Source organism: Chiloscyllium punctatum, chromosome 13 (genome assembly GCF_047496795.1).
Source record: "Chiloscyllium punctatum isolate Juve2018m chromosome 13, sChiPun1.3, whole genome shotgun sequence".
Lineage (NCBI taxonomy): Eukaryota > Metazoa > Chordata > Chondrichthyes > Orectolobiformes > Hemiscylliidae > Chiloscyllium > Chiloscyllium punctatum.
Genome location: NC_092751.1, coordinates 87,249,870 through 87,269,383, shown reverse-complemented (window position 1 = coordinate 87,269,383; position 19,514 = coordinate 87,249,870). Strand labels below are relative to the sequence as shown.

The 19,514-nt window shown below is 40.0% G+C and overlaps 1 protein-coding gene across 7 annotated transcripts in view; it reads right to left on the bottom strand.

Annotated features, from left to right (window-relative positions):
* Positions 1-929: 929 nt before the first annotated feature.
* The window catches only part of LOC140484610 (paladin-like), a 252,098-nt gene continuing 233,513 nt past the window's right edge, over positions 930-19,514 (bottom strand). For all 7 annotated transcript variants that reach the window (XM_072583121.1, XM_072583124.1, XM_072583122.1 and 4 more), the window contains one exon: positions 930-8,489. In XM_072583121.1, coding sequence (XP_072439222.1) covers positions 8,340-8,489 — 150 coding nt within the window. In that variant the 3' untranslated portion in view covers positions 930-8,339. The remainder of the gene's footprint in view (positions 8,490-19,514) is intronic.

Sequence of the window (19,514 nt, the reverse complement as noted above, 5' to 3'; positions counted from 1 at the left end):
TGCGTGAGATGCTGGAGCCAATAGTTACTTCCTCTGACTTTCATGGCAAGAAGTGTCCCCATCTAGTTTTTTTCTCTATAGCAAACAGAATGTGAGGTGAGAGTAGGGAGTAAGATTTCAGTGCATGCAAATAAGCCTCTCACCACTCACTGGTGGCCCATTCCTGATGAAGGGCTTTTGCCCGAAACGTTGATTTTCCTCCTCCTCGGATGCTGCCTGACATGCTGTGTTTTTCCAGCACCACTCTAATCTTGACTCACTAGTTAAACTTTCGCCTCACTGTTAAAACTTTGGGTGAAAGATCTGACTTTTTTTGATGTCAAGAATCTCATTTGTTATATATTTTCATGCTTTCCCAAGTAAGGCTAGCTAATTCTGATGTTTTCATTGTGCAGCAGGAATTGTTAACTGTCAACCTTAGTCAAATAAACTCAGACCAGCCAAGCAGATTTCCCAAGTTTGGTTCCTTGTGTCTAAGTCCTGATGAGCGCAAGATGAAAAGCTTCACCTTCACATCTCAGCAATGTTCAAGCTCATTATCTTCAAAGGTTATCTCCTATTAATTGTGCCTAATTACTGTTAGATGAAATGTTGAGCTCTAAATCCAGTAAACAGCACTTGCAATTAAAAAAAAAATCCAGTGATAGGATTACATACAGGGCTCTGATTGTTCCCTATAAATGTTAAAACTTCATGAATTAAGAAAAGATGACAGATTTCTTTAAACCATCAAACTCCCTTTGACAAATTTAGGTCTTTCAGATTTCTTCTGCTTCTCAAATATCACCATCAGGTGTCAAGTGAACACATTTGCATCCACCAAAAATGCCTGATTTTATAGGAGGTTGTCACTATGGGATTCTGTAATTCACTTTCCAAAACAGGCCTGTATAAGCATTTTTTATTTTAAAAGAAACAAAGTCAAGAAGGTTGGTGCAAGACATTTAATAATTTACTCTCTTGTACCACAAAATTAAGCATTGTGAAAAGTGTTGCAGTTCACAGAAAGTGCTGCACTTCATGAATTTTAGAACAACACAAACAAATCACTCTGCAAAAAAAGACAAACTTTACAACAGTGAAACAGTAAATCTCTAAACAGTACCGTCTGCACACTGCCATTTTGACTTAGTGCTGAAATCCTGTGGGATAATATTCAACACTTTGTGAAAGCATTCTTTTCCTTTCTCTTTTGAAAGACTGAATTCACAGATTTGTTTCTAACTTAGCACAGAAACAGTTCGCATACTTAAAACAAATACTCGTCATTAAAATAAGACAATAAAATCCCCATACTGAAAAAGTTAATTGAATAAGTAATTTACATTTTTTTCTAAATCTGTGTCTAGAAAATAGGTAATTAGAAAACACATTTCAAAATAAAATAAATCATGATTTTAGTACTCCTTTATATTCTGAATTTGTACTAATATGCATAAGGCACTGTCTCACATTTGGCAGCATATAGGCCATTTGCCAAAACTAGCAAAACAGCGATAAACCATATGTGAAACTGGATGAGACTTAAATATATTTCATTTTTACATTGAGCTTCCAAAGTGGCAGGCCTGTAAATTAAGAAGCATTGGTTCATTTAGCTTTATTATATAGCCAGAGGATCAATTCAATGAGGTTACTTTCTTGGATGTGTTATGGACCAGGCCAGACCCCCTCAAAATATTTTTACGAAAGTAGCCTAGACCCTGACGTTCTCTTATTTTAAAGGCAGATGTGAAGTGGATATTTCAGGTGTGATGCAACTGGTCAAACCTCGTGGCTTTAAGCAAAACAAAATTTATTTAAAAATCACAGTTGAAACACAAACAAAAGAAAGTGGAATTTAGACAACCTGATATAGTAACTCTTATTAATTAACTGTTTCAATTCAATAACATCTCATAAACACACCCCTTGCCAAAAAGGTAAATTCAAACACAGGAGGGAACAAATGTTCAGAGAGGCGTTTCAGAAGAAAGTCAGAGGAATTCTTTACTGAAGCTTGCAACTCCCCTGGACTCACACATCTTGTGACTGCTACAGCTAAAACAAACTAGAAACCACCTGAACTGGCCGCTCCCCTGCCATTGTTAAACTAAACTCTTCCGCAACTCTGCCTTAATGACCTCTCTTAAAAAAAACAAGGACAAAATAACCTTTATAAAGTGGCATCATAGTCACAGATGGCCTTACTAGAGACAATTGAAACAAAGACCTACAACTTAAAATGCCTTTCATGATCTCGAAATGTTACAAATTTCTATATTGATAATGAATAATAGCAATGATCTTAATCTAGGTAAATGCATTAGTCAGTTTATGTGCGGTAAAGTCCAACAAACAAGAGTGAGATTATCCATTTTAGTAGCATTTACTGAGTAATAAATACTGGCCAGGACATCAGGTGTATTACACTTCTTCAAATGGGCGCACATTTAAAAAGTATTTGCTCATGGACTGTAGCTAAGTCAGCATTTATTGTCCATCTTTAACTGCATTGACTCTGGTGAGTCACCTTCTTGAACCACTGCACTCCATATAGTATAGGGATAGCCAAAATACTGTAGCGAGGGAATTGCAGGGTTTTAACCCATCCAACAACAATGAAGGAATGGAAATGTGATTCAAATTCAAGATAGTATATGATTTGGAGGTGAATTTGTGGGTGATGGTGTTCCCATTAATTTTCTGGCCTTGTCCTTTGAGCTGGTAAAAGGTTTGTAAGGTGATGTCCAAGGATATTACCATTTAATTTTACATTGCCAAGAAAGAATGAACTAAAAGCTACAATTTCTGGCTGTTCTGCAAATAAGATTGAAGCTGCAAACTTTCCTTGAGTAAGACATTAACTTCTGACATATTGATGGGAGTGTGAGTCAAGGATGTAGGTTTGTAGTGATCTAGTCATAAATGTCTAGCCAACGGTCATGTATTGGCAGTATTCTAACAGTAGCAAAACATCATTGAATTGCTCTTACAATTTAAAACAGACTCTTGTGTAGTCTTCAATTACAGGGAAGTTATAACTGGAACAAATGTAATTGTGGTGTTTTTCTTCCTGCTTTTAAAATTTATCTTTCCCCATTACCACAACATCTTACTCAGCCATTCGGTACAAGTTCTGAGCCACATCTAGTATTAAACTACATATGAGAATGCTTGCTTTAAGCTGCTTAAAGATCTCACTTTCACTCCAATTCCGATCTAATGAGTTAAATATCTGAGCCAGCGAATAACAAAGGGAGGAACTGCAGCTAACATCCTAGTTTGCATTCCAACACTATCTGGACATGCAAATTTCTTTTAAATTAACCAATACCTAACTAAAAGAAATATGACAATAAATCAATTCCTGAGGAAGTTAAATGTACTTTCTGTTGATTAGTTTTCCTATTTTTAGGGCTGAATTGTACATTTAGGTACACACATTGGATTCTAACCACTGCATTGTGCTGGTTAGGCAAGTGCTGATTCAGTCTGGTGGAAGCAGATTTTCTTCCCTTAAGGACATAGGAGTTAACAGATAAATAACTGTGATGTTTCTTTAATAAATAAGAATGTGTTACATTTCTTTATAAATTATTTTGCTGTAATCCTGATTGTAAAGAATTAATCTCTACCTATTAAGTAAAATTGTGGAAACAAAAATATGCTTGATGATTTGTCATTTCAGAACACAATATTGTAATAAATAGAGAGATGCTGTTGCATGTTTATTCATCGAGTTCATGGCAGCTGATGTGAATGAAGCATTTGCTCCTTGGGTATATGTGTAACGCCATGATTGGGAACCTCGCCACTAAAAACATAGTTTAAAAAAATCACACAACACCAGGTTATAGTCCAACAAGTTTATTTGGAAGTACGAGCTTTTGGAGCGCTGCTTCTTCATCAGGTGGAGCAGGATCATAGACACAGAATTTATTGCAAAAGATCATACTGTCATTCAATTAATGCAATATGTTGAACAAACCTAGATTGCTGTTAAGTCTTTCATCTTTTAGAATGGATTGCAGGTTTTCATAATCATAGAGATGTACAGTATGGAAACAAACCCTTCAGTCCAACCTGTCCATGCCGGCTCGATATCCCAATCCAATCTCGTCTCACCTGCCAGCACCCGGCCCATATCCCTCTAAACCCTTCCTATTCATATACCCATCCAAATGCCTCTTAAATGTTGCAACAGTACCAGCCTCCACCACTGCTCATTTTTGGTATGGAACTGTACTCCTATGGTGAATGCTGTTGCAAAAGCAACTGTTACTGCTAATCTATCTCTGTTGTTGGGAAATAGTAGGACTCTGGGACGAATGGTCAATGTGTAGTCTGTTCAAGTCGAGAGATCGCATCTTCCTGAACAGCTGCCTGCAGTGAAGTCAAAGCTCCTCTAGTTGTATGTAGATGGCTGCAGTTACAACAATATTTGTGGTCATTCATGTTCACTGCACATGATCGAGTATGTAAATCCCAGAACTTTTTTCAAGTCACATTCCTGAGATAACTTAAGCTTTTATAAGAAAAGGTGACATCTCAGCTCAAGTCAATGCATTAAAGGTGTGAGGTTAGAGTCTGTTGGTATTCCAACCAAAGTAGGAATTTATAAAATGTCACATGGATTGACTACCTACAGATTGTGTGCTTTTTGAACAAAATAGAATGTATCTGCAAATACAATTCTGCAAATGTCAATACATGTGACAATTTATAAATTGCTACTTTGGAAACTGAACCAATCTGACTCAAGTTTGCCTCACACCTTTAATGCACAATATGGGATTTACATATAAATGAATCGAAACCTGCAACCCCATTCTAAAAGATGAAACAGGGAACAGCAATCTAGGTTTGCTCAATATATCGCATCAGTTGTATGACAGTATGATCTTTTGATATAAATTCTGTGTCCTATGATCCTGCTCCACTAGCTACCTGACGAAGGAGCAGCGCTCTGAAAGCTCATATTTCCAAATAAATCTGTTGGACTGGAACCTGGTGTTGTATGATTTTTAACTGAGAAAGTGAGGACTGCAGATTCTGGAGATCAAAGTTGAAAGGTGTGGTGCCAGAAAAGCACAGATTGGCAGCATCCAATTTTTAACTTTGTCCACCCCAGTCCGACACTGGCACCTCCACATTATAACAAAAAACATCTACAAAGTAAAGGTATCTGCAATGTTATTCTGGAATCCCATATAAGAAATCGTGATGTATCTAAATAGTCAGTTGATTTTTTTTAAACACATTCTCCCCGTGTCTGCGTGGTTTCCTCCGGGTGCTCTGGTTTCCTCCCACAGTCCAAAACTTGCAGGTTAGGTGGATTGGCCATGCTAAATTGCCCATAGTGTTAAGTGAAGGGGTAAAATGTAGGGGAATGGGTCTGGGTGGGTTGCGCTTCAGCGGGTTGGTGTGGACTTGTTGGGCCGAAGGGACGGTTTCCACACTGTAAGTAATCTAATCTAAAAAAAAAACTAAATAATCGGGTGAAAATGTGCCTGCCACTGCTTCTGCTTTAAATGTTGAGCAGGTAGAAAGAAAATTAAAGTAAAATGTAACTGAAGTACAAAGCGCTTTTGCCGAGATTATGAAAGTCATCGTCCTACAGCACGGGGCCAGGCCTTTTGGCCCAAACTGGTCAATGCTGACCAAAATGTCCCTCTACACTAACCCCATTTCCCTACACTTGGCCCACATCCTTCCTATCCATGTATTTGTCCAAATGCCTTATAAAATGTTGTTAAATTACCTGCCTCAACCACTTTCACTGGCAGCTCATTTCATATGCGTTCCACCCTCTGTGTAAAAAAGTTGCTCCTCAGGTTGCCTTTTATTCTTTCCCCTCAAACCTTAAACTGATGCCCTCTAGTCCTCAATTCCCTAACCTTGGTAAAAAGACTGAGTGCATTCACTGTTTCCATGCCTCTCATGATCTTATATACCTCTATAAGGTCCCCCCTCAGTCTCCTACACTCTAAAGAAAAAACTCCTCGTTTGTCCAACCTCTCCCTTTAACTCAGACCACAGAGTCCAGGTAACATTCTCATAAATGTCTTCTGCACTCTTTCCAGATTGATAACATCCTTCCTATAACAAGGTGACCAAAACTGAACACAGTACTCTACTGCGGCCTCACCAATGTCCTGTATAACTCCAACATAACTTCCCAACGTCTATACTCAATGCCCTGACTGATGAAGGCCAGTGTACCAGAAGCTGCCTTCACTGCCCTGTCTACCTGCGACTCACTTTCACAGAACTGTGAACTCGAACTCCAAGATTCCTCTGCTCTGCTTCACTCAAGGCCCTACCATTCACCATTAAACTCCTTCATTCTACAGCAGGTTCAACCTGATAGTATTCTTAATGACATATTCTCAAACATAGCAAAGCCCTATCATCTGTCCTGGCATTAGGAATGCTGATTGCATTTTTTTGGGTTCTCCAACATGTAACTTTTTTTTAGCCCAGACATTCCTTTCTTTCTCCTCCCCCGGCATCTGCTTTCCATTCCCCAGTGTAGTTTCGATGTCTTCATTTAATTCCAAAGTGAAGCAATGTTGCTTGTTGCAGAATTCAGCAGGTCTCCCTATCATGCTGTGAAGCAAAGGGATCTTATTTGGCAGGAATCAAGACTGAAAAAATCTGTATGAAAACCATGACACTACAGTGGTTCATAGTTCTTTTAGGTTTTGAATCATCTCTTAGATTCTTTCACTGGACATTGTGGCTGAGCATCAGTCAATCCAGACAAACCAAATGGCAATAACAGATTAAACAAAAGGAAAGGAAGAGCTAAAATCTAGAAGAGAATCTGGGAACACTCTGGGATATATAAAAAACAGCACAAGGATAAGCTCGAGGTATTGCACTCCATGCTAGATTTGATACGCGTTATGGTTTGTTAAAGTTGCTGCTTGAATGTTAACTTGCTTAGATTTGGAGAAGAACATTACTTCTTACTATTACCCTAATATAAAGTAGCTGAAAGGACAGCTGATAGTAGCTGAAGATAATTAAACTATAAGCAGGTCAAATTTTACCTTTTGGGGGAAAGGGGGGGCAGGGGGAAAACCATTAAACTCCTCCTCAAAGGTTATTCATGATTCAAGGTTTTAAATACATGAATTCTCTAAAAATACAAATCTTTCCTTTATTTACAAATACTGTTCAGCATCAACAGCTTTTGTCCTCATTGCGACACAGGTGAACAGTTCTTTTGGTTTGAAATGAGCCATTGTATTTATCTTGAGCAGTTTACAAAGTCATTTTGTAATGATTGTGAAAATGTTGCCATTGTTGAAATATTTTAATTAAAATATACACTTCATAAAAGCCAGAACTGAAACTGCTATTACATTCTCCATTTAAAAATGCACAATTGAGATAAATGTATTATTTGTGATAACACTGTGATGTTGAATAGCAAAAGCACAAAACTGTGCTGAATATATCAAAGAGTTGACTGGGAAAAAACATTGTGCACCTGGAATCTAAGCAGACAACATTAACCAATCATTTAATCAGTTAGTTTTCTTGCCAAACAAATCAGGATATTCCAACAGAAATTAATGTAGCACACTTAACATAGAGTGGAAATACTTTAAGTTTCACATCAATTGCAAGATTCAGAAATTCCAAATGACAAGAATGTGTTATGACTTCTTATAAATTGAACATACGCTCTACAGTATAGTTGCTAAATTCTAAAAAAGTTCAGAGGATTTACAACAGTGGGTCATTGAAGAAGTGGTCCAATGAGTGAAGGATTCTGATTGCATGATGGCTTTCCTATTTAGTGGCTCACAGTTATATAACATTGACCTATTACTGCACACCCACACTCTTTAGTAGACTTAACATTTTGTAGTAATGCTTATTTCTGTGAAGACAGTACAGTGCCTAATGCTGCTTTCTTATTAAGGTTGGAGTTGGATTATTGCAGATTTTTGAAGCACTCTCAACAGACTATGTCTTGTTTTCTTTTTCTATGGTTGAAAGGGCCTTTCTAATAACTTTCATTCTCTGTGATCAAAAGTATTAAATGACAACTCGGTTTTCTCACGTTAAGCCATATGTTGTTTATGATACAGAAGAGCACTGAGCCCATTGTGTCTGCATCAATTCTCTGTGAGAGTATTCCAAATCAATCCTTCATCACTGACTCTCTATAGCCATCACATCAGTTTTGATTCCAATGTCTGTCCATTGTTCGCTACTTTTTCTGTGCTTTATGTACATACAAGCAGAATGGTGAACGGTTCCAATGATTTACGAGTGTCAATGCTGTACAACCAGTGGAAAGGCAGTCCGTCATCCATCAGCTCATAGAGCAAAGAAGATAACTAAACAAACTCGCCTCGGAAAGGAAGCGTGTTTGTACTTTGTTGCAACCAGCGGTAACACAGTCGAGAAAGGGGTATGTTCTCAGGGTCTTCAAATTCTAGGAATCCCAAGCGATTCAGGATCTCATAGACTCCAGCCTTGGCTGCGACCTAACAAAGGCAAACAAAGACGATGGTTTAATCAACAATGCAAAACAAAAAAATTATATGGGGAATGGAAGAAACCTGGGTTCTTGCAATTCAGACTGATTGTTGTACTGCAACATCTAGTGAGTAAAGAACAACTAACACGTATAAAATAAACTGATATTATATTTAAAAATCAATACTTATAACAGCCCAGCATTAATTCAAACAAGTCACCACAGTATAACCGACAACAATGGAAACCAGGAGGTAACCGGTACCCCATCAGTATGTTGAAAGGTACAGCATATACATATTCTGTCTGTGGACGGTATTTACCTCACTAAAATCACTTTTATCCACTGCCACATGAGCTCATTTAGTTCCAGCAACATATACTGTAATTTTAAAAATGTCCATAGGTCTGACCATCATTAATCGGAGATGACAGTGGAAATCTGGCTCTCTTATGTTTTGGTTGGTAAAGTAGTTGAAGTCAGTGCTGGTATTATGATTACTGTCTTATGTAACATCTATGAAAGGGATAATTCTTAAAGACATTTCCCATACTTCTACCACCCCAAGAATACAAAAGACATTTTCTTTAAATTATGAGTAGTGGAAGAAGATTAGAAAACAGGAGTCAAAAAATGAAAATAAATTTGAGTGTTCTTCTTCTCCAGGAAATGCCGAGCCATCCTTCACCTACTCCAAGATAACCTGCAAGTTTCACATATAAGATTTACCCGAGTGCCATTTTCTGTGCTGGCGAACTGATTTTTTTTCATTTGTGACGTCCACATACCAATTACATTGGCCTAGTGAACATAGTGTTAAACTGGTCTAGTAACCCCCACCCCGGGGGCACATTTTGACATGGGTTCAAATCCCACCACATCAGCTGGTATAATTTAAATTCCATTTATAAAACCTTACATTTGAAGCTGTTATTAGTACTGTGACCATGAAACTAGCATTATCTGCCTTAAAAAACCCATCAGGTTCATTAATTTTCTTTAATGATGGGAAATTTGCTATCCCACGTGACTCCAGACTCTCAAAAATGTGCTGGACCCTGTCACACAGTGACAGTGTTGGGTTATTCACACTGTTCAAAGGAAATTACACTTAGACCTTCCCAGCAATGGCACCATCCCAAGACAGAATAAATTACAAATAATTGTTTTGGAACTCTGGAGAAAAAAAGACCAAAACAACAGCACTTTAAAAAGGAGGAAGACAGACAAAGGCAGCAACCACATGGTCAGAGAAAGAAACCTACACTTCTGTCTGATACAGCAGTGAATCGCATAGTTAGTGCATCTGCTGTTTGAGTTCAAGTATCTCTGGACATTGGAGCGCATCTAGGAAAAATTAACAAACAGCAAAATTCATGGTTGACCTTGGAGGAATCTGTTGGGGAGAGCTCACAGCACAGGAGCAGGTAAGTACATAGTTTATAAGTGTAACTTTGCTGTAAATAGTGAGCAGAGTGTGTGCTTTCTTAATTATATGTTTTATTGAGATCTGTCTCTTGATTAAATTTTGGAAATATAAACCATAAGTACTAAGTTAGCCTGGAGCAGTGTTTTAGAGCTGAAAGAGCGGGCTATTTTCTGAGTCTGTAGATTGTGAAGGAGCAAAAGGTGGCCTTTTGTAGAGTGATGTGCTCTTCCTGTCAAATGTGGGAGACGAGGGAGAGTTTCCATATTACTGATGATCATGTCTGCAGGAAGTGTGTTTCATTGCAAATCCTATCACATTGCATGGATCAGTTGGAGCGGCAGTTAGAGGCAATAAAATGTTCTCAAAGAGGAGAGATTGTTGTACACATTGGAACAGATGACATAGGAAGGGAAAAGGACAAGATTCTGAGAAGAGAATATAAAATGTTAGGCAGGAATTTAAAAAGGAGGTCCTCGAGGGTAGTAATATCTGGATTACTCCCGGTGCTACAAGCTAGTGAGGCTAGGAATAGGAGAATAGAGCAGATGAATGCATAGCTGAGGAGCTGGTGCAGGGGAGAAGGGTTCACATTTTTGGATCATTGGAATATTTTTTGGAGTAGAAGTGACCTGTACAAGAAAGACGGATTGCATCTGAACTAGAAGGGGACTAACATACTGGCAGGGAGATTTGGTAGAGCTGCTCGGAAGGATTTAAACTAGTAAGGTGGAGGGGTGGGACCCAGGGAGATAGTGAGAAAAGAGATCAATCTGAGACTGGTACAGTTTGGAAAATAAGCAAGTCAAACAAACAGGGCAGGCAGGGACAAAGCAGAGAACAAGGTAGGACTGATAAATTAAACTGCATTTATTTCAATGTAAGGGGCCAAACAGGGAAGGCGGATGAACTTAGGGCATGGTTAGGAACATGAGTCTGGCATATCATGACAATTACAAAAACGTGGCTCAGGGATGGGCAGGACTGGCAGCTTAATGTTCCAGGATACAAATGCTAAAAAGGATAGAAAGGGAGGAGGGGGAGTGGCGTTTTTGATAAAGGTTACAGCTGTACTTAGGGATGATATTCATGGGAATACAACCAGGGAAGTTATTTGGGTGGAAGTGAGAAATAAGAAATATCACTTTATTGGGATTGTATTACAGACTCCTCCCAATAGTCAGCGGGAAATTGAGAAACAAATTTGTAAGGAGATCTCCATTATCTGTGAGAGTAATAGGATGGTTATGTTGGGGGATTTTAACTTTCCAAACATAGACTGGGACTGCCACAGTGTTAAGGGGTTAGATGAAGAAGAATTTGTTAAGTGTGTACAAGACAATTTTCTGATTCAGTATGTGAATGTACCTACTGGAGAAGGTGCAAAACTTGACCTACTCTTGGGAAATAAGGCAAGGGGGGTGATTGAGAGGTCAGTGGGGGAGCACTTTGGGGCCAGGGACCATATTCTATTAGTTTTAAAATAGAGATCTAAAAGCTAAAGTTCTAAATTGGAGGAAGGCCAATTTTGACGGTAATAGGCAAGAACTTTCAGAAGTTGATGGGGGCAGATGTTTGGCAGTAAAGGGATGGCTGGAAAATGGGACGGCTTCAAAAATGAGATAATGAGAGTCCAGAGACAGTATATTCCTGTTCGGGTGAAAGGCAAGGCTGCTCAGGTATTGGGAATGCTGGATGACAAAAGAAAATGAGATTTTGGTTACGATAAAGAAGGAAGCATATGTCAGGTATAGACAGCCGAGATCGAATGAATTTTTAGAGTATAAAGGCAGTGGGAATATACTTAACAGGGAAATCAGGAGGGGCAAAAAGGGGACATGAGATAGCTTTGGCAAGTAGGGTTAAGAAGAATTCAAAGGGTTTTTATAAATACATTAAGGACAAAAGGGTAACTAGGGAGAGAACAGGGCCCCTCAAAGATCAGCAAAGCAGCCTATGTGGAACTGCAGGAGATGGGGAGCTACTAAATGAGTATTCTGCATCAGTGTTTACTGTGGAGAAGGACATGGAAGATATAGAATGTGGGAAAATAGATGGTGACATCTTGAAAAATGTCCATATTACAGAGGAGGTGGTGTTGGATGTTTTAAAACACAAACTGACAGAGGTCTTCTCGGACATCTTCAACCTCTCCCTGTAGCAGGCCACTGTCCCTGCCTGTTTCAAGAGGGCCAACATCATCCCTGTGCCTAAGAAGGATCATGCAGCATGTCTCAATGATTACCACCCAATGGCCCTAACTTTGGTGATCATGAAGTGCTTTGAAAGGCTGGTCATGGCATTAATCAACTCCAGCCTCCCCACTACTCTTTACCCACTCCAATTTGCCTATCAGACCAACAGATCCACATCACATGCCATATCACTTGCCCTTCACTCCTCCCCTAGAACATGTTGACACCAAGAACAGCTACCTAAGAATCCTACTCATTGACTACAGTTCAGCCTTCAACACTATTATCCCCTCGAGTCTGATTACTAAACTTAGTGATCTCGGACTAAGCCCCACTCTCTGCAACTGGAGCCTTAATTTCCTGACCCACAGGTCACAATCAGTGAAGACTGGGGACAATATTTCATCCTCACTAACACTCAACACTGGAGCCCCCCCAGGGGTGCGTACTCAGCCCTCTACTGTACTCACTGTATACCCATGAGTGCATGGCATACCAGACTAATGCCATTTACAAGTTCGCTGATGATACCACCATAGTCGGTTGAATCTCAGATGGTGACAAAACAGACTACAGACGGGAGGTGGAAGACTTGGAAAAATGGTGCACTGGGAACAACCTAACTCTCAATGCCAGCAAAACCAAGGAACTCATTATTGACTTTTGGTGGAATGTTATTCATGCCCCCCCCCCCTACACATTAACAGCACAGAGGTGGTACAAGTGGAGAGTGTCAAGCCCCTGGGAGTGATCATCCACAACATTTTTCTTGGACTCTATGTGGACGCACTGGTTACAAAGGCCCAACAACGTCTCTTCTTCCTCAGGCAGCTGAGGAAATTTGGCATGACGGTGAATAACCTTGCCAACTTCTATAGGTGCATCCTGCCTGGATGTATCACTACCTGGTATGGCAACTGTACAATTCAAGATCGGAGACGGTTACAAAGAGTGGTGAACTCAGCCCAGACAATCACAAAGGCCAACCTCCCATCTATAGAATCCATCTATCAGGCCTGCTGTCAAGGGCAGGCCACCAGCATTCTCAAAGATCCATCCCACTCTGGCAATGTTTTTCTACAACCTCTACCATCGGGGAGAAGGTACAGAAGCCTGAACACATGCACCAGCTGGTTTTGAAAGTTTTTACCCTATTGTTGTTAGAATACTGGACTTACAAACTCTTAACATTTGCCTGTACCTGTGTTTTTGCTTTTACTGCTATTTACCTATTATTTACTTATCTATATTACATAACTATGTGATCTGCCTGTATTGATCACAAGACAAAGCTTTTCACTCTGTCTTGGTACACGTGACAATAAAAAAATTCAATTCAACATAAAGGTGAATAAATCAGACCTGATTCGATATACCCTAGAACTCTGTGAGAAGCTAGGGAAGTGACTGCTGGGCCCCTTGCCAAGATATTTGTATCATCGATAATGACAAGTGAGGTTCCAGAAGACTGAAGGTTGGCTAATATGGTACCACTGTCTAAGAAAGGTGGGAAGGAAAAGCCAGGAAACTATAGACTGGTGAGCCTGACATCAGCGGTGGGCAAGTTGTTACAGGGAATCCTAAGGGATAGGATTTACATATATTCGGAAAGGCAAAGACTGGTTAGGGATATTCTTTGTGCATGGGAAGTCATGTCTCAAGAACTTGATTGAGTTTTTTTAAAGAAGTAATGTAGAGGATTGATGAGGGCAGAGCAGTGGATATGATCTATATGGACTTCAGTAAGGCCTTTGACAAGATTCCTCATGGTAGACTAGTTAGCAAGGTTAGATCTCATGCAATACAGGGAGAACTAGCCATTTGGATAAGAATGGCTTGAAGGTAGAAGTCAGAGGTTGATGGTTGGGAGTTGCCTTTCAGACTGGAGGATTGTAACTAGTGGTGCGCCACATGGATTGGTGCTCAGTTCATTGCTTTTATATAAATGATTTGGATGTCTGCATAGGAGGTAAAATTAGTAAGTTTGCAGATGACACCAAAATTGAAGGTGTAGTGGACAGTGAAGAAGGTTACCTCAGAGGTAAAATGGGATCTTGATCAGATGGGCCAATGGGCTGAGGAGTGGCAGATGGAGTTTAATTTAGATAAATGTGAGGTGCTACATTTTGGAAAGGGACATCAGAGCAGGACTTATACACTTAATGGTAAGGTCCTGGGGAGTGTTGCTGGACAAAGAGACCTTGAAGTGCAGGTTCATAGCTCCTTAAAGGTGGAGTGGCAGGTAGGTAAGATAGTGAAGGCGGCATTTGGTATGCCTTCCTTTATTGGTAAGAGAATTGAGTATTGGAGTTGGGAGATCATGTTGTGGCTGTACAGAACATTGGTTTGGCCACTTCTGGAATATTGTGTGCAATTCTGGTCTCCCTTGTATCAGAAATTTTGTGAAGAAGTAATGTAGAGGATTCTATCAGAAGGATGCTGTGAAAATTGAAAGGGTTCAGAAAAGATTTACAAGGATGTTGCCGGGGTTGGAGGATTTCAGCTGTAGGGAGCAGCTGAGTGGGCTGGGGCTGCTTTCCCTGAAGTGTTGGAGGCTGAGGGGTGTCCTTATCAAGTTTATAAAATCATGAGAACATGGATAGGGTAAATTGATATGGTCTTTTCCCTAGGGTGTGCGAGTCCAGAACTAGAGGACATAGGTTTAGGGTGAGAGGGACAAGATTTTAAAAGGGACCTTAGGGGCAACGTTTTCATGCAGAGGGTGGTGCATGTATGAAATGAGCTGCCAGAGGAAGTGGTGGAGTCTGGTACAATTACAACATTTAAAAGGCATCTGGATGGGTATATAAATAGGAAAGGTTGAGAGGGATATGGGCCAAGTGCTGGCAAATGAGACTAGATTAGGTTGGGATATCTGCTCTGCATAGATGAGTTGGACTGAAGTGTCTGTTTCCATGCTGTACATCTCTATGACTCTAATTATATGACAGAATGTGGAATGTTTGGAACTGACCTTATTCCTGTTAGGATGGGAGACAGGATATGTAATTGCTGAATATAACCTGTTTCTGTCACTATAAATTATCAGCAAAAGGCTTATTTAAAATTATTATCATCAGCAAGAAAATCTAATGTATCTTAAACTTATCATGTAACAAAGGAACAATTTTGCTTTATTCATTCACAGGATGTCGGTGTTGCTGGCTAGGTCAATATTTATTGTCCAGCCCTAATTGCCCAGAGAGTAGTTTACAGTCAACCGCATTGCTGTGGGTCTGGAGTCATATGTAGGCAAAATCACGGTAATGATGGCAGTTTCCTTCCCAAAGGACATTAATGAACCGGTTGGGTTTTCCCTCACAATTGACAATGATTTCATGGTCATCGTCAGACTCCTAATTCCAGGTTTTATTAAATTTAAAATCCACCATGGTATGATTTGAACCTGGAACGTTACTTGAGTGTTTGGATTAATTGAGATAATACTACTAGGCCATCATCTCCTCTTTGCTGAATAGTTAGAAATAAGCAAACTATTTGCAGAGACTTCAAAGACTATGAAAGTGGTGGACAGCTGAAAGATGGCTTGACCTTGATGCAGTTGGATACCATATGCCATAGGGCAGCTGTAGAGAGGAAATAGTGGATGTGTGAGGATGAGGCAAGATAGAGGAGTGTGACAAACCATGAGAACAGATCTCCCAGCAGGAGCAGCTACAAGATGCAGCAACATTATCTTAAGTCAAAACCAAAGCTCAAAAAATTATTTTTTGATGTGTAGTGGCCACAGGGATCTTCATGCGAAGAAATATAGGCACATTGCCTCCTATTTTCTGTTTCTAATCATGGTGGCACATGCCTACAATTTAACAATAAACATAGCTAGCACAGCCCATTCACTATGTGACACTTTTGTGGACCACTGTGTTTTTGTGCCAGATTAGCAATGGTTATCATTTGCCTAACAGTGGCAGATACCAAGTAAATTAAAAGGCACATTGCCCAGATAGCAAACATTATATTCCTAGTCCTTTCCTCCCCTACATCCGCACAATCCATTTACATCCAAACATTAAAGGAATGGTTGATAAAATGTAATATCAACTTTTTGTGCTTATGTTCAAGCAGACCATATTTGTTTATTCATAAACACTTACACCATATGAGACAAGGTAGCCCACTTGACTGGCACAAAATCGACAAACATTCAGTTGCTCCACCACCAAAGCTCAGTAGCAGCAGTGTATGCTGTTGAGATTGTATGAGGTCAGCCAGGTGGACCTCATAGAATATGAGTTCCCTGATTGGACTAGATGAACAATCCCAATCAGGGAGCCTTGGCTGACAGATATAAACAGGAGAGAGTCTGAGGTTCTGTTCAGTCTGAGAGCTGTTTCTGAAGGAACTGGATCAGTGTCAAGGACTCTCCATGTGTAAATAAAGGGTGACTGGGTGACGGGATACTAGCCTCTGAGGACTTATTTCAGTGGCAACAAGAGAAAAGCAGGCCCCTGAAGAGATTTGCTTGTAACAGTTTGACTTTGAGCTGGAATATGTATTTCTGGCATTGTGCCATTTTGATTCATTTGATCCTGCCGTGGAAGACTGGATCTTATATGTGAAAAGAATACGATTTTTTTTCTGGGCAAATGACAGAGGGACAAATGAAAAGCAACAAGTAATTTCCATACAACTTGTAGACTCACACCATTTTCCATTATAAGAAGTGTAACTTTCCCTTAGGCACAAGATACAAAAACCATTCAAAAGTTGACAGATATAGTTAAGGTATATTATGACCGAAGCGTCCTCTAAACCTCAGATGCTATTGGGTTTACTCAGCAATTTGAGAATGAGGGGAACATTTACGGGATTTTTGCCTAGGTTATGATGACTGGCAGAGGCACATGACTGTGGTTTAACCCTTAATGAGATGCTGAGAGACCGTTTGATATGTGGAATTAATGATGCAACCATGCAGAAGCGCCTAATAGCTGAAACCCAATTAGAATTCAAACAGGTACTACAGCTGGCTTTATCATTGGAAAATGCAGCAAACAGAGCATATGAGTTGCAGGGTATTCCACTGGAAGTGGACACCCTTGCCAGTCTGACTGAGCTTAGGAACACCACTTCAAGGCAATTGCATAGCCTCACTGAGGATAAATCCAAGAGAGGAACTCCAGGTCAGCCCGCAGAAAAATCCCAAAACAAAGCCAAGCTTCAGCCAAATGATTAACATTTTTTTTCAAGCATTCAGGCTGGCAGTTCACCATAGTTGCTGCTGATATGCAGACCCAAGAGAGCAAATGAGTCCCACTAGACCTAAACTCATAGGTCAGAATCCAGGAGAGTTCACACCCTGACTTTTATTTATTACAGAGGTTGTAAAAGCAGCAATTCCGAAAAGTCTGGTTTGGATGGGTTTTAGGGCCAATTTGGTTATAACTAACATATATTGCCTCAGGTAAAAGGCTTTTAAGTTTTTGAACAAAACACATGTACAATGAAAGGGGAGTGGCCAGTTCTCCCAGCTCAGCATTTCTCTGGCTGTCTGGCTATTCACTGAAAGCAACCTGGCAGTTTATGGCTGCTGGTCCAAAAAAACAGCTACATGGAAGAGGGTGTTCCATGCTGCCATCTCTCTCTCTCTCTCTCTCTCCTATAAGACCCTGTGTTTGATTTTACCTTTTGTGTCAAGGGGTGTTTATGGGATTGTTGCAAATATTGGGAACAGCATCATTAAGTTGATATAATCTGTTGGATTTTCAGATAGGTTAAGTTATTCTGTATTCTGTTCTCTTTTGTTTGTGCTTCATTCGGTAATAAATTCTGTTTTGTTTAAAACTAAATGGTTTGACCAGTTGCACTCCTCCTGGACCAATGCACTTTACACCTGCTTAAAACAATTACCAAAGTTTGGGTCTGGGCTACTTTCTTGAAATGTTTTGAGGGGGTCTGGCCTGATCTACAACAAATATCTGATTAAATGGTTATCTGGTTCTCATGGAGATCGATACCAGCCATTTCAATGATTGCAGAAGCAGTCTTTAACAAAATTTGTTCAGGATTCCAACCCTTGAAATTGGCTAGACCAAGAATTTATATTGGGGAACCTTTACAGATTATGGGTACAACTTTTCAGTTCTGGTCTCTTATGGGGAGCAGCTGGTTCAGTTATCACTGATTGCAGTAAAAGACGTGGGACTAAGACTGATGGGGCAAAATTGGTTGAGGAAGATTCACTCAGATTGGCTCAATATTTTTCAATTAGAAAATGGCTGCCTTAGTGAAATCCTAATTAAAACCCAGAGGTTTTTCAGAAAGCGACTATCAAAGGAGCTAAGGCCATTTTGGCATCTTGATCAGGAAGCAATTCCATGCTTAAAGACAAAAGTAGAGGCAGAAATCCAAAGGCTGGATAGCGAAGGAATCAAACTAGTCCAGTTTGTGAAATGGGCAGCACCAGTTGTACCGATTATGAAGCTCGATGGGTCAGTTTGCCATTTTAGGGATTTTAAACAAACAGTAAACTGCTTTTCAGAGCTGGATAAATATCCAAACCTTCGCATAGAGGATTTATATGCAAAGCTGGCAGGCAGGTAGTCCGTCATGAAACTAGACATGAGTCATACGTACTTGCAATTGAGGTTAGATGAAGCTTCCCAAAAGTATGCTACAATTAATACTCATAAGGGTTTGTACCAATATACAAGACTGTAATTTGGGGTATCATCAGCCTGACCAATTTTTCAGTGGACCGTGGAGAACATTTTACAATGTCTACTCCAGTCACCATTTATCTAGAAGATTTGCTAATAACAGGGAAGACCTTGTTTCTTCCAGGTGGGCGTAAGTCTTAGAAGAAAAATGTGTGTCTCAGGCACCCCAAGTGACTGACTTGGACTACACAGTTGACAAGACTGGGTTACATCAGTTGGAAGATAAAGTGAAGATGATCAAAGGTGCTGCAGCTCCCAAGTCAGTAGCAGGGCTGGTGAGCTATTATGGAAAGTTCATACACAACCTGGTCCGCATCCTGGCACTTTTGCATCAAATTTTAAAAAGGGTCAGGCTTGAAAATGCTCACCTAGTCAAGCCATAGCCCTCATGGAAATGAAGTAACAGCTATCATGCTCTGAGGTGTTGGCACGCTATCATCCAAAGCAAGATCTGGTATTGGCATGTGATGCCTCCCTGTACAGTATTGGGCAAGTACTAGCTCATAGGTAGCCCATATGGAGAGGAATGCATCCAGTACATTGGCTAATGCAGAGCGTAAATGCACCCAGATAGAGAAGAAAGGTTTGGTGGTCATACTTGGAGTCAGGAAGTCCAACCAATACCTTGACGGACGTTAACTTTTAATTATAATGGACCACAAACCCATGCTAGGTTTATTTAAAGAGGTCAAGGCAGTGCCACCCATAGCTTCAGGTCAAATTCAGCA